Source organism: Ictidomys tridecemlineatus, chromosome 4 (assembly GCF_052094955.1).
Source record: "Ictidomys tridecemlineatus isolate mIctTri1 chromosome 4, mIctTri1.hap1, whole genome shotgun sequence".
In the NCBI taxonomy this organism is placed as follows: Eukaryota; Metazoa; Chordata; class Mammalia; order Rodentia; family Sciuridae; genus Ictidomys; species Ictidomys tridecemlineatus.
In genome coordinates, this window is record NC_135480.1 from 115,555,804 (window position 1) to 115,571,272 (window position 15,469).

Here is a 15,469-nt window from a genome sequence, read left to right on the forward strand (position 1 = left end):
TCTTTTCTCTGCATTCTGTTGCCTCTGCACAACCTTTGGTTGCCTGGGGCTGAGGAAAGTGGGTGTCTAATTCGATACTTGAGCTGAATTCTACCTGGGCAACAGTCCTGTCTCTGTGGCTCTGTGCCAGATAATAATTGGTGTGATGAGGAAGAAGTGCTTCATGCAGATGCCAACCACTGGCTGATTTTTGGTGATCACCCACATGCTGTGTTGCTATTCACTTTTCCTAATCATTTCCTGTTTCAACCCATTCACCCACCCATTGTTGCCATAATCTTCTATATTTTTTGTTCCTTTGAAATTGTTTTTGTCCTATTTTTTATTTTTTCTTTGCACGTAGGTGAAGAAATATACAAAGGGTATGTATGAGGGAAGCATGTTTTGCTGGAACCTATAGGGACATAGTTCAAGGGGCTTCTCAAAATATGGACTTACAGATTGTGAGGTAAATACAAATGAATACCTGGAAATAGTGTGTGTGTGTTTAGATAGTATGAACATATGAATTTTAAATGTAAAACTTGTCTTTTCACAGAATGAGTAGATTAGAGAAGGGAGAATTTTGCACAAGAGTACAATCCAAGCAAATGGCTTATTTGTATGGGGTTCCATCCAGATCATCTACCATATCCATGATGGGTTGCCAAGTGTTAAGAATTAGTTTGGAAGTGTAGTAAAGCCCTCAGGTACTGAAATTAGAGTGTATGGTTGAAAATCACAGCTCATGTGCTTATAAATCAGTGAGATTGAGTTATCTGCCTCACCTCTCAATTTCCTGTGTACAAAATCTGGATAAATATGGTATTTATAGACTCATTCAGTGAGACAAACCATGTAAAATAGTTAGTTCAGTGGTGCTATACATAGTAAGTAGTTTGTGGCTATCATTAGCTGTAATTGTGAGGCATTGAGCACTTGGATGAACAATCATGGTCAGCAGAAAGGTGGGCTGGCTGGACACTATTACTCTGATCTTGTGCTGCATCTACTGCTACTCAATCCTAGCATGAGAGAATTAGTACGTGTGAGTTCCACAGAAGACATTTTACACAGAAGGCTTTTACTGATGCAAATACCAGGCCATCTGAGACTGACTTTCTTCAAGTCACTCAGCCAGCAAACAGCAGAGCCTGATCTTAAAGACTCTCTGAGAACTATTTCCCTATATCATCCTGTCACATTTCATTCCTGGCCACTGAACTTTGGGCATCAGGAGCACAACTTTTTTTATTTTAGCATATTCGTGCATTCTTTCAGTCACAAAACTTTCTTGACCAGCTACTGTGTGTGGGTCTCTGTGTTGGATTCTAGGGATCAAGCCAGATATGGTCCCTAGTTCATGAAGCTTATAAGCTAAACGGGAAGAAGGACTTTAATTGAATACAATAGTTAAAACAAAAGCAAAAGTGCAAGGAGAGGATTATGCCCCAGAAACAAGGAGCCTATCTGTCATATCTCTACTGTATATCATAAACAGTGACCTGCTCATGACAGGGACTGAGTATATATTTGTCAAAGAAGGCTAACCAACACACAGTGAGTATAGCAGGCAGAAACAAAGTATGGGAGTGTGTACAGTGGGGGAAATTGATTTAAGAAAGGTCAGGGAATGCTTTCCTCAGGAACAGGTGATGACAGGTAAGTGGATCCTATCAGGTGAAGTGAGACAGAGTGAACATTAGGGACTGGAGTGTGCTGTAACTGAAGGTCAAAGGAGATGGAAGAAAGGAAAGCAGGTACAGGAATGAAAGCAGGGATAGCATGAGCCATGACAGAGAGGCACATACCAAGGGGATTCACAGTACCTAGCAGGTATGCAACAGTTTTCAGTTGGCCACATCTTATGAGTATTATCCTACTGACATTTCATAGTGACACTCTTATAAGCAGGCCAAGAGAGCATCATCCCAGTTTCAGCTCTACAAACTGAGACCTACAGTCTTTGTGTGCTGTCAAAGTCACACACCTATTTGGGGGTGCCCTCATTTACCCACCTCATCAGCCTTTTAAAGCAAGCATTAAAATCCCAATGGTATATATGAGGTAAGAAATCTTCATCAAGTATGCAACTGACATGTGGCTGAACTGAGATGTAAATCTATGTCTTTGCTACAAACTGAATTTCATCCATCCCTCCAGAATTCTTAGGTTGAACCTCTAACACTCAGTGTGATTGTATTAGGAGATGGAGCATATAAGGAGGTGTTTTAGGTTAAGTGAAGTCATTGGAAAAACCCTGATACAATACTATTAGTATCCTTATAAGAAAAGACACTAGTAAGTTTCTCTCCACTCCTATTCCCTCATAAAAACTCATCAGAAAGACTACATAAGGAAACAACAACAGGTGACAAGCCACGAAGCAAGCCCTTACTCAAATGGAACTGACCGAACTCACATCTTGGATTTCTAGCCTCTAGAAATATTAAAAAAAAAAAGTGGTCTGTAATTTAAGTCACCCAATATGTGTCATTTTATTACAGCAGCCTGAGAAGATTCATATGGTCTTAGTATACATTGGCTATTGTTATCTGCTATGACACATCTCTTTCCTTAACAGCAGAGAGAGACGAGAATTCAAGTCGTCTGGTTGTCGGTCCTAGGCCCTTCCATTGTCTGTTTTCTCTGCTACTGACAACCTTACGAACTGAAGACGTAAGTTAAGTCAAAGGCAGGACAGCACCCTAATTCTGCTCTTTACCTGCAGTGTCCTCAAGACTAAGGGATGTACAGGATGTAATTAAGGTGTGACAGGCTATGTTAGTCTGTGATTGCCCTGGATACAGAGTTGTGAGAAGTGACAGTTGCAGAGCTGATTTTAGGTCTCTAAAATTCAATTGTTATCACTTTCCAAGTGATAAGCCCTACTTAGAAAAGTAGGGCTTTGAGTTTTCCATCTCTGGAAGAAGAGCTGGGCATTAACTGCTGCCTTTTCCAAACATACAATGTGTGTGTGTGTGTGTGTGTGTGTGTGCAAATGTGTATGTGTGTGTGTGTGTGTGTGTGTGTGTGTGTGTGTGTTTCTCTCTCCCCCCAATTATCATTGCTGGGTAAATATTCAAGTACTTAATAAAGGATCCGAGTTTTACATCTGATTTTGTGCCTATTCATTAGCTACAGTCTTTAGTGTCACACAACCTCTTTGGTCCTCCTTTTTCTTATCTGTAAAATGGTGTTAATAACCTGTTTTATGCTACTGGCTTGATGCTTAAAAACTAGTTAATATTTGGCAAATAGTAGGTATAATATTCATATACTTCTATTTTAAAATAAAATTTTATAACTAAGTCAGTATCACTCTTGGCTTTGGGCTAAAAGAATGAAACATTCATACTAGGGTGACTTCTCCTTAAAGACAGTCATCTAATAATCCATTTGGCTGGGTTCCTCTTGATACTTCTGTATGCAGAAATACTCCTTCTTGTTAGAGGCAACCAAGTAGAAGTTTATTATTTGGGGGCTGAAACCACTTCCCCTGAGATTTATAATGATATTCTACAGCTGTGTGTGTGTGTGTGTGTGTGTGTGTGTGTGTGTGTGTGAAAGCCATCCTATTCTATATGCTTGTTATCTAAACTGTGCAAACCATACCCCTTGAAGTCTATCCACTATGGAGAAATACATCAGGGAGGGGGAGCAGGCAAGCCTATCTTTGAAGAAGGCTTATATACAAAAGCATAAGCATTCAGGCAGGCAGAGGAAGGAAGGAACATGCTGTACCCACCTGCCACTGCTGATGAGGGGCTTATTTCTAAGACACACACAGCACAATGCACACACAATGCAGAGAGAAAACAAAGACATAGATCACACATTTCAGATGGTTGGTGGACAAAGTTTAGTTCATCTCAATGCTGAAAGCTTGTTCAGGGTCTGAGATGCACATGGAAATATGGATCCCTCCTCATCCTACTTACTGGATGCTTCCCTCTAACTAAACCACAGCAAATAAACACATACATACACAAGTAAAAAAAAAATGAAAAAAATAAAGAAAAAAAACCACACACACACACACACACACACACACACACACACACACACAAATAAGCTGGCCCTGGCCCATGGTGTGAAATGTTGGACAAGAATATGCACAGAGCAGGGTGGGAATATGGAGTGAAGAAAGGAAGGGCTTCTAGAAGGCCAGTCATGGCTCCTGAGACCTAGTTCCTCTGAAGTACTTCTGTCCTATGGGAGAAACAACTTCAGAGGAGGGCCTCATGCTGGAGTTGTGAATAGAGCAGTCATCTGGTGAGGACTCAGACCTCTGCTCTATTCATCTCAGTGAATGAGAATATGGCACAGCAATCAACATGAGAATCAAGATGGCAGCAGTTGACTTAGTTTAACACCATAAATGAAAACTCCAGAATCACAGACTTTTATTGTAGAAGGTATAGGATCTTAAAATTACATCTGGTTCATCCATGCGGAACTTAACAAGGTAGTACAGTTGAACTGTCTGTGGTTGTCTTCTTTATGGGTTCCACATTCAAATGGATTCGAAATTTGGTTTAGTCCTTTAAAAAGGAACAAACTTTGCCTTTCAATGATCAGGAGAATGAATTACTTTGCAAACATCACTGTATCACATGCCAGGGAAATGACAGGGAAAAGGAGTTCTTAGCTAAGGGTGGTGATTTGAGTAGTATGGATGGACACAAGCCAAGCAGATCATGTTGTCCTCCCTCCTGGGTCCCTGGAGCTCCCCCATGTGGCTGAGCCCACTGCATCCAGGCGTTCTGCACTCACCATACAATGTGATGCTGGCATTGGTATTCCCAAGCTTGTTTGTGGCCACACAAGTGTAGTTTCCATAATCCTTCTCTGAGACATTGAAGAAAGTCAGAGTGGATATGCGTCCTTTGTTCTCAATCCTCACTCCATCCAGGCCAGTGGCTAATCTGAAATAAGAGAAGGTACTGCTGGTCTGGTCCCACCAAAGGAAGGAACCAGCAGTGGGCACTGAGAGAATGCAAAGACCTCATAGATTAATTCTGTAAAGAGGCTTTCTTTCCCCAAACCCTTTTCTCCTCCAACTCAAACCCTAAGTACCACAGACTCCACCAAGAGGAAAAACGAAAGGATAAGCACACTCAGCACTCAAAATGTTTTGATTTCTAGTCATCAGAGACTACCACATCTAAAACTCATCTCAGATTCTGAAACGAGATCAGTTCATTTTGTCTCTTTCCAGCTTTACTTCGTTTTTATTCTCCCAGTTCTAAACAGAGACTCTGTCACTAAGGAGGCTGTAACACATTTTGGTTTTTGCCTTATCTTTCTCCTGTACTTTATCATCTTCCTTCCATGTGAGGAAGGGTCCATCAGCTCTGCTTCAGAGCTGCCCTAGTTCAGAGGTACCTGGTGTCTTCCTTGAACCACTGGAATTCAGCCATGGGGACCGCAGAGGCTTCACAGCTCAGGATGCCCTTCTGGCCAACGGAAACACCAGTATTCTTGGCTTTTGAGATATAGGGAGGGTCTGTGGACAAAATAAACAAGGAAACAAACAACAAAACCATACAGAGTGATTCCAGTGAAAGATGAGAGGCATGTCCAGCCATTTGCTGTGTCTGGTGACACAATTCCTTCCCAGTAAAATAACCAGAGAAAGAACTCCCTGTAAGACACAGTGATGACAACAGCATCTTCTTCTGGCCTTCAGACCAAGTCTACATTAGCAGTTGTCTCCACTGGCTGAGAGCTCTGAGGGTCTCAGGAAGATTCCATGGACAGATGGCAATGGAGGCAAGAATGGGGCAAAGCCATCTGTAAAGAATCTTCCTGTTGGCAGCCCCTCGAATGTGGGTCTCTCTGCAAATGGTACTGCCATTCCCTCTTCTCCCCTCATCTCTATTCCCTCTCCTCCCCCCGAATTCTCGGACAGCCGGTCAACTCACAGTTTACAGTGATTTTTACTTTCCGCACATCGGGTGCGGCAACATCATTCAAGGCGCTGCATTCATACTCCCCAGACTGGTCCCGCTTAATGTCAGAGATCTCCAGGTACTCATCCTCACTCACAAAGCCCTGGCCTTCTGGGGAGAAAGAGATAGAAAACAATAGAGAGACGGTTAAACCAGGAACAGAGCCACAGTAGATAGAACAGTTATGGTCGTGACCAGTGGGTTTGAACAGCCCATCAACGATATAGGGAGGGCACTGTGAAGAGAGAAATTCCCTGCCTGAGTCTTGGATCAATGTTCTTTCAGCCAAGTCACTTTAACTTTTTAAAGACATTTGATAAAAAAGGCATATCAACATTTTTCTTACATGTATCATGTATTATGAGGATTAAGGATATACATAATAAATATCCTACCGCATTAAAAAAATTTAGAGAACTGTCATGATGAATAACATTGTAAAACATGTGGAATAGCTTTAATTTATGTTATATGAGCAATATGCTAATTTTGCACTATGTAGAGATGTCTTTATATATAGAACACAAGCTACTAACTACTTCCAGAACAAATAAGTGAATATTTTACATTTTAAGACAAATAAAATAAAAACAACTGGCTTAGTTTCAAACTGAGGTAGAGAATAACTAGTTTGATTGAGGCATTTTACAATTAATATGTATTTTAAAGCATCATGTTGTATGCAATAAATAAATACAATTTTTATTTATCCAACAAAAAATAAAACATTTAAAAACTGGTAAGGAAGAAAGAGTGAAGAATAACTGAATGAGAAAGCACCATGTGACTACTATGTATTAGAGTCTCAATAGCATTTGCAAACATAAATAAATGGTAGTTAGCTTCAAATGATAAATCTGTGGTTACTAAAACAGCCTAGGTATTTTAATACCTGATTTTGAACGCATTTGGGAGTTCTCCTTCTCAAACACTTGTGAAATTTGAAACTCATGATTCAAAATATTTGAGCACTGCAAAATTTGCTTTGCTTTCATCCATCATCACGTGCTCTTGTGACAATCTGGCTTCCTTTCTCATATACCTGCTACTTGGTTCCTTTTGAGCTCAGGGCAATTGAAACTCTTTATAACTTTCCCCAATACCCTATAGGGTTATATTCTTGCCACCGGTGCTTGTTCAACCATATCTAGGACCAGCCCAGGTGTCTGTGGAGAGGAGCTAATGGTGGGGTTGGAACTCAGGTGCTTTGGCACCCTGACTCTGCTACAAGTTGAAGCTTTGAGGACCTCCCGCCTCTCACTGTGCCCATATCCCCAGCTCATTTGCTCTTTGGCACTTGGTGACTACCCATCTCCATCCCCTACCTTAGATCATATCTATCTAGGATGAAAGGTCAGTCTTTGGATGTTGTTGGCAAAGTCATTGCTAAAAGGTATGGTACACCAGGAAAATATTTTTTTCAGGGCTCCTATCTATATAAAAATAGAAGTCATCACCACAAACACTACTTTTCTGTTTTTTTAAAAAAATACTTTTAGTTGTAGATAGACATAATACCTTTATTTTTATTTATTTATTTATTTTGTATGTGGTGCTTAGGATAGAACCCAGTGCTTCACATGTGCTAGACAAGCACTTTACCACTGAGCCATGACCACAGTCCCCCATCAGTTCTTTTCTGATGGCTCAATCCCACATAATTTCATGGGGAAATATTACAGTAACCCAAAGGAATTTGTCACACCACCTTTCTAGAACGTGCACCTGGTGACAAGGCTCCAAGAACTACAAGGGTATGATGTTCAGAGTCAATGGGGAACCTGGAAGAAACCATGCGAAGAGTGTCTGCCAGGTGCTGAAGAATGTCTGAAGAGTGTCTCCCAAGGGGGATAGAGCGACTCCACACTCCCAACCTAGCATGGGCATGCCTCCCTGAATGTTATTGCTCACCCCACCTATCCCTAGGGGTGAGAGAAGAGCTTAGAACATTTTGCAGAAGAGCATCAGGATGTGGTACCTCCAGGGACCTGAAAGCCGGCCCCATTTGCTGAGATCTCAGGACAGTGTTGCTACTCAAGGACTCCTACCCCAACAGCCATTCTGTTACCAGACTAGATCATATTCAGTCTCCTCAAGGTTAATCAGAGAAATGCAAGCACCTTCTCATCCTTTTTTTTTCCCCCTTGTTTTTCCTCTTAGAATCTCAGAGTTAAGGGGATTCAGAGAGTATTTATTTTGGAAAGTCTAACAAAGATAAAACTTACCTTTCCTTTTGGAACAATGCTGGCTGATCAATGTGAGCATTTTCAAGGATGAAGCAACAATAAAATCAAACACCAAAATGAATTTCCAGTCTCACTTCACTGTTTCTACAATGAATAACAATGGCAGAATGGGAATTCTGGTCTCCTCCTTCTAAGACTCCATTATTCTTTGAAAATATACCATAGAGTATTTGTTAGAAGTAACTGGACCACACTGCATTTACTCCAACAAATGAGCTATCTGCCCTGGACCTGGCAGGAACCTCCGGCAGAGTCACTGTTTCCCCTTCCTTGGGGAGAACAAGAAAGACCCACTCATGCTGCACAGTGGTCACTGGCCATATGGATAAAACCTCCCCATAAAGCATCATCCATGCATGCCAATTAACTGAGAAATGTGTGAAAATCAACTGAGAAGTGCTGACTCACATAAAGGCATTGGGTGGCTTCAAAGAAGGAAGAGGCCATGAGCATTTGTATGAGTAGGACAGATCTGGGTCCTTTGTGGAGATTTACCAGACAACATGACCAGTCTCTGGAATGTGGGAACTTATTTTCATTTGCCGCAATGCTGCTTTTATGGGATGGATATGTGACAGCAAAAAAAAGGAAGGAAAAAAAATACATTTCATGCGAAATGGGGATCGTTATGATAATACTACCTCATTAAGCGAGAAAACGAATTTTGTCAAGTTTGTCCGATAAAGTAAGTGCTTCTCAGATTTTAATTTGCATATAAATTCCTCAGGGACTTTTTAGAAGTATAGATTCTGATTCAGTTGGTCTGGAGCAGGGTATGGGATTCTGCATTTCCAGCAAGTGTGCAGGTGCTGCTCATGTTGCTGGGCTGGAGACCATACTGAGCACACACATCATCAGGCAGAACACAGGACTGGACACTGGTTCACTCTTACTCACGCACTCACAATTAGATAGGTCTATGTGGTTGTTTGGATCCTAAATGTCACCTAAAGGCCCACATGATGGATGCTTGATCCCCGATTAGAACTGTTTAGGAGATGGTAGAAACTCTAAGAGGTGGGACCTGATTGGAGATCAGGAGAGATGTGTCCTCAAAGAGGATAGTGGGATCCTGGCCCCTTTTCCTCTTTCATCTCTCTCTCCCTTTCTGTTTCTTGACTACGAAATTGAGTGGTCTTCCTCTGTCACATGCTCCTACCATGATGTGCTGCCTCACCATAGGAACAAAACCAACAGGGACAACCAATCATGGATAGGACCCTCTAAAAATGGTGAGCCAAAATAACCTTTTTGTCTTAAAAATTTGAGTACCTTGGGTCATTGGTCATAGTAACAGGAAGCTGACTAATATAGTCTATAAAGGGCATCTGGTTAAGAAAATACACTGAGCACCCCTCATACTGAGATTCCCGTGGAGTTTGCATCTCAAGAGACACACTAATTTAGGAGGTCAGGGCTCAGAAGATACACTGAGGACAGGAATCAAGACATTTGAAAATAAACGTTGTATTGATTCTTTGTGCTTAGAAATAGACAAACAAAATCCCCCATAAACACACACTCCTTTCCTGGAAAATAGGAAAAGGCCCAGCAAAGGAGACTTATATGTTCTTAACTATTTTCAATACTTGGCAAAATATTTGAAGCACAACCAATCTAGGTTGCTAAATGCCTGGAGACCTAGGAGAACAAGAAGCTGAATGCTTGCTCTGTCCTCTCTGGTTCTGGCTGCAGTATAAAATTTTGATTCCATGCTGCAGAGAAGGAGGTAGAAGTCAACCAGTGTTTAAATCCCCTTTGCTAGCTTCCAGGAAGCATTATTGCTAACTATGGAGTTACAGGTAGATATATGGGGCTGGGAGAAACATCTGAGAGAATCACAGGGGATGAAGAAGACAGGAGGAGAAGGAAGAATTTGTTGGAGTGAAGATGGGGAGAATGAAAGCTGGGATAGGCAAGATGGCCCAGGTAGCCACCAGAAGATTCTGGGCACTCATTTAAAAGGGATTATTTTAAAGGCTACAAGACTATAGTGTGTGTGTGTGTGTGTACCATGTCTGCCCAGAGCTTCTCCTTATGGTGCAATGTTCTGTAATAAGCCAATAACCCAGAGGTATTATGAACCTGCCCTAAACATCCAGGCATCTCACATAACATGACTGAAAGCAACAGAAAGCTTATTCTGAATGAGTAGTATAAATGCAGGGGGGAAAATGGGGGATGGGATGGTGGTTGCCTTCCAAGGAAAGAGCACTTCAAAAAAAGATAAGTTCAATTCATTATATAAATGAGATTAAGATCTGCAAGGATACAAATAGTGCCATTTATCAGGGGATGTGGGAGGTCAGCCTCTCAGATATAGTATGCATGCGTGGGGGAGGGTGAGCAAACTTGTGGATGCACAGTCACAGAATACAAAGAATATGCAACAGCCACAGTCAGGAACTGCTCCGTCTTACAGTGCAGGAGCAGACAGAGAAACTGGGTGAGAAAGAGAAGGCTGCTTTGCTTGCTTGCTGTCCCTGAGGTTATCAGCCGTCATTTAATTGATACCTGTTATGAGCAAGGTGTTGTATTGGACACTTTGGGTGGTGGAGAGATGATTTAGGGAAAAGATCCTTCACCTTGGGGGGTCAGCAATCTCATGAATCCAGATCTTGAAGCAGTTTGTGTGTTTTGGTATTAGGTTCAATATTTCAGTTCTTTGTCACTTCTAGATCTTTCACATAAGGTAGAGTAGGTCAGAAAGGTGTGATACAGAGGGAATAGATCTAAACATCTGAGAAAAAGAGATCTACCAGGAAGCCCAGGGGACAATCCAGAAGCTTCTTGACCTGCTTCCCCTCTTGTACATCCCAGGGTCCCCTGCCAGGGGACTAGTCTTGCATTATATTTCCCTTCTAATTTCTCAGCCAATTCCCAAGAAGCCTAAGATTTGGAAAAATGATGGGTCAATGATTTTAGCCTTCACATTTTTGGATTAACATTCCTGATACAATATATTTTCTTCTGCCTGGAAACTCCTGGGAACAAATTTACAGTGTGACCTGTCCCCTTACCTGAGTATGCACATCATCAAAATAATCATCCTCACCTTGAGACAAAACTCAACTGGCCTTTCTTTTGAAAATGACTGAAAGTTGCACCCTAGGTGTCCCCATATTCACTGTCTCTGTATAAATGCTGCATACAGCTGTGGCTTTATCTATGGAAACTGCTTTGTGAGGTTAAAGGCCAGCTCCTATCACAGCTTTTGCCATGAGACCTGTCAGGAGGTGACTCACAGAGGAACGTGCACTGGAGTGATTGCTGTAGAGGAGTGAACAGCAGATGAGATCATGGAGGAGGGCTGAGAGTGTCAGGTGGCATAAAAGACAGGAAAAATTACGGAGAAGGGGAACTCAGAGGAGGAAGAGAGAGCGAGAAGTACGTGGCCCGAAGGAAGCCAGAGGGAGTGAAGAGATTCTGGGCACCACAGTTGTCCATTTGGTTCAAATGAGAGAATTTCTAGAAAATAAGAGAATGAATTTCCCTGATGCCCGACAGAAAGGACCCTTATATATGATCCCAGTTGATCTTGAATTTGGAAAGTTGCAACTATATATACAGGCGATTGTGTGCATAATTATTTCTGGCCTGTTAAGCTACAATGAAGCTTTTTTATTCATGTTGGGAAATAGCCTTTGCCTACTGTGTACCAAAGCAATCCTAACTATAAAAAAAAAAAAAAACACAAAGACTTTGTGCCCACCAAGAGCATACTATGCTTATAATGACATGAGAATTGGCTGACATGCTGTGTATTTGCTGGAAATCCTGCCATGGAGGTCTGGAGCAAGAAAAGGAAGCACTCAAGGCTATCTGTGCCCACCCACTCCAAAGCTTTTTGCTTATGAGGTGAGTAGAATGAGGCAAGAACTCAGAATTTCTTGAAGGGAAGTGTGCTCAAATCCACCCACTCTTTTTTTTTTCTGTCCAGGATATTGACCAACAAAACATCACCCCAAAATAGCTCTGAGCAGATCAAAAGACGAGCTTTCTTGTCATTGAGCTGGACTAAATTCTGGGCCAGGGATGCAGGGCCGACATGGATGTTTCTGCCTTTTCCCTTGTGTGCTGATGGCAGCTGGGCTTGCACACTGGGACACATGGCTTGGGTACTCAGCCACAGGTTAGAGTGTTAATGAGAGCCATACGGAATGCGGAGGGCAGGATCATAAGGTCTTTGGACTCAGGCAAATGTTGGCCAGGAAGGTGAAGGTGATGGGAAACAGGAGTGCTGTACTTACTTCTAGATAATTGTCTTATTCCATTTTAACTAGATCCAACGGATGTTCAAGCAATTCATTTAATATGTTCTTTAGTTAACCCCTTTCCATGGGGAGACAAAGAGTGAACAGGGTAGAAGGAAGCTACCTTCTAAAAATGTGAGTGTTTGGAATAGGGTTCTCCCTCCTTCCTAGAGATCTTGTGGCATGATTACCAATCATGACACAAGAGCTCTTATTTTGAAGGATAAAAACATTGGGACTATGCTTGCATTTGGAATTGGCATCAGGTTTTAGCATTTGGGACACAGTTGGGCCCACAGAATCTGATTATTATAGTGTTTGCTCCATACCATGTAGTAGTCATCCCGTTGTCTGAATGGCAAGCACCCTGAGCAGAAATGACATTTTCCACTACTTTGAAGTTCTTAGGGCATCTAGTGTGGGCTAAATATACAGCATATGTTCACATTATACCTAGTGGCTAGAGGTCAGGAATCTCTGTATATGCACAAAAATCCCCTCTCTTCTTCCTGTTATTTTGACCTGTATTTTTCTCCTCTGAACATTGAAAGAGCTCCCAACACTTTAGCTCTCCTTAGAACCCTTGGCAGTAAGCAGTTCTTTCCCCCACCCTTAATTAAGCCAGGGAGTGTGGACAGCCGTGCCAAGCATCTTCGCCTGCTCCTGGCTTCCAGATCCACTCTTTCCTTCACTGCATTGGAGTTAATGAAAAGTGTGATAAACCCACTATTTCATTTTCTCTTAATTAATACAAGCAATTGAATTGTGCTAAAGTCATTTTGGTTTGGAGACTCAGCCCTCTGGGTCAATGTCTCACTTGCTGGCTGTGACAAAAGCACTTTGTCTTGGGCTCAGACAACTTTTCTCAGGCTGTGGCTGCCAGGATCTTCCTTGGGGGAGGGGTGGCCTGCCCCATCCAGGGCATTCTTGCTGGCTGCCATCCCTGAGGCTGACAGTAAGTTGGCTAACGATAAGATCAATGTGTTCCCTGTGAAAGTTCTTTGAGCTTTGAGTAAGGGAAGAAGTATAGCAATAAAGCTCCTTGTAGCTGGGGGCACAGAGAAATTCCCTGTCAGTGGTGAGTGTCTGAAGTCCTTCCCTCTATGAATGGGTGAGAGTGATGGAAGCAGTTTCTATACCCTATCTTCTGATTGGGGATAACTGAGAATGATACAGGAAGAGAAGACATCAAGTGATTTATCTGGTTTAACTGGCCCCAAAGATAGACAGGGGAAGTAGAGAGTTTTGCCTGGTTGGTGGACAGGAGGAGGCAATGCCAAGGACCACACCCACCACATAATCAGGTCTAGTGTTCTCTGCCCTTGCCAGTCCCCAGCACTGAGAGCCCCAAATATAACTACCAAGAACATAAAGACAAGAGTAGGTTCTTTCCAAACCACAGTGGATGTTTAGACAGGCTGTGCTTGTATTCTGTTCTGAGATGGGATCATTATGTGTAGAAGAATTAGGACAAAACTAGATTCTAGGACTCTTGGCCCATTGGGGGTGGTCCTGAATGAGTGACTCTAAAGGTTGCAGCATATTCCTTCTGAATGAAAGTGCAGAGCATGTGCCAGACAGAGAAGTGAGATTTGGACACACACATACATACACACACACACAGAATGAAAATGAGGAGGGTGAGAACTGAAGCTTAAATCCATTTGATGAACAGAGTAATGTACTTGAGTTAAAAATAAAGGAGCTAGCATTTACATTCTAAAATGTATTTTAATATAAACAACACAAACAGTTCACATCAAAACAATATAGAGGCAAAAGGGAAAAAAAGACATCATTTTTAAATAGCAGAGTCTAAATAGCTAAGTTATTGACAAAATGTTCAAGGATATTTGAAAACCTTTTGTTTTACAGGTTTTCTTATTATTATTACTATTTTATTTGCCCTCTGAACCAACAGAGTTATTTCAGTATTGACAACTAGAGGTGAAAAGAGTTTTGAGCAGTAAGACTACCACATTTATAAAACAAAAACAAAACAAAATAAAACTCAATAATTGAAAAACAACAAAAAGATCTGATAAAGGCATTGAATGAAATACTGATGCTGTTATCTGTATAAATCTTAAGAGAGGTGGACTCAGTCTTACTTGCAGAAGCCTAAGCAGGCATTGACAGGCACCCAGGCCTAGTTTCTTGAAGAAAGCAATATTCTGGAGGAACAAAAATGTATTGAGCCACAGTGTTACTATCTAATCCAAGAATTGCATGAGAGCACTACATTTTTTGATACTTGAGGCAGAACCCAAGGGCACTTTACCACTCAGCTACAACTCCAGTCTTTTTACATACTTTTTAAATTTTGGGACAGGGTCTAAATTGCTGAGGGCCTTGCTCAGCTACTGAGGCTAGCCTAGGAATTGTGATCCTCCTATTTCAGCCTTGTCAGTTGCTGGGATTACAGGCTGTGCCACGGTGGTGGGATTACCCGAGGACACTTTGTAAAAGTGAGTTCTTGATCCCACAGTAGACCTAAAGAGTCTTAGTCTGCCAGGGTTAGGTGTGTATGAACTGTTAGTATTTATAATAATACACCAATCTCAGTGTCAATGCTTTAGCTTTTGCAAGCTTTGGAAAGCATTAAAATACCTACTGAATCTGACTCACTTTCCCTGGAGATTTATTTATAGTCCTGCACCACATAATGATGTTTTAATCAACAATGGACTATATACATACAACCATGGTTCTATATAATTTTAAGGAGGTGCAAAATCCCTATCCCTAGTGATATTTTCCCTGTCATAGTGCAATGTATGACATGTTTGTGGTTAAGCTGATGTTCACAAACCTACTGTGCTGCCAGTGGCATAAAAGTATAGCATGCACAATTATGTTCAGTGCATCATACTTGATAATGGCAATAAAAAACTACATCGCTATGCTGGTTTATGTGCATACTGTACTGTATTTCTATTGTTATTTCAGTATGTATATCTACTTATAAAAAAACGGTTGACTGTGCATCAGTATGTCCTGCTTTGCCAGCATCCTCTTCATACACTTGAGGTACACC

General features: G+C 41.6%; 1 protein-coding gene across 6 annotated transcripts in view; it reads right to left on the minus strand.

The window, feature by feature from the left end:
* Opcml (opioid binding protein/cell adhesion molecule like) overlaps window positions 1–15,469 on the minus strand; it is a 1,131,302-nt gene that overhangs the window by 16,068 nt on the left and 1,099,765 nt on the right. For 2 of the 6 annotated variants that reach the window (XM_078047345.1, XM_078047342.1), the window contains 4 exons: window positions 5,907–6,044; window positions 5,368–5,488; window positions 4,756–4,907; window positions 3,728–3,754 (listed from right to left, as the gene is read on the minus strand). In XM_078047345.1, the coding sequence (XP_077903471.1) occupies window positions 3,728–3,754; window positions 4,756–4,907; window positions 5,368–5,488; window positions 5,907–6,044 (438 nt within the window). Of the gene's footprint in view, window positions 1–3,727; window positions 3,755–4,398; window positions 4,524–4,755; window positions 4,908–5,367; window positions 5,489–5,906; window positions 6,045–15,469 lie in introns of those variants that run through there. The other 4 variants (XM_078047343.1, XM_078047344.1, XM_078047347.1 and 1 more) reach the window with 4 other exon arrangements.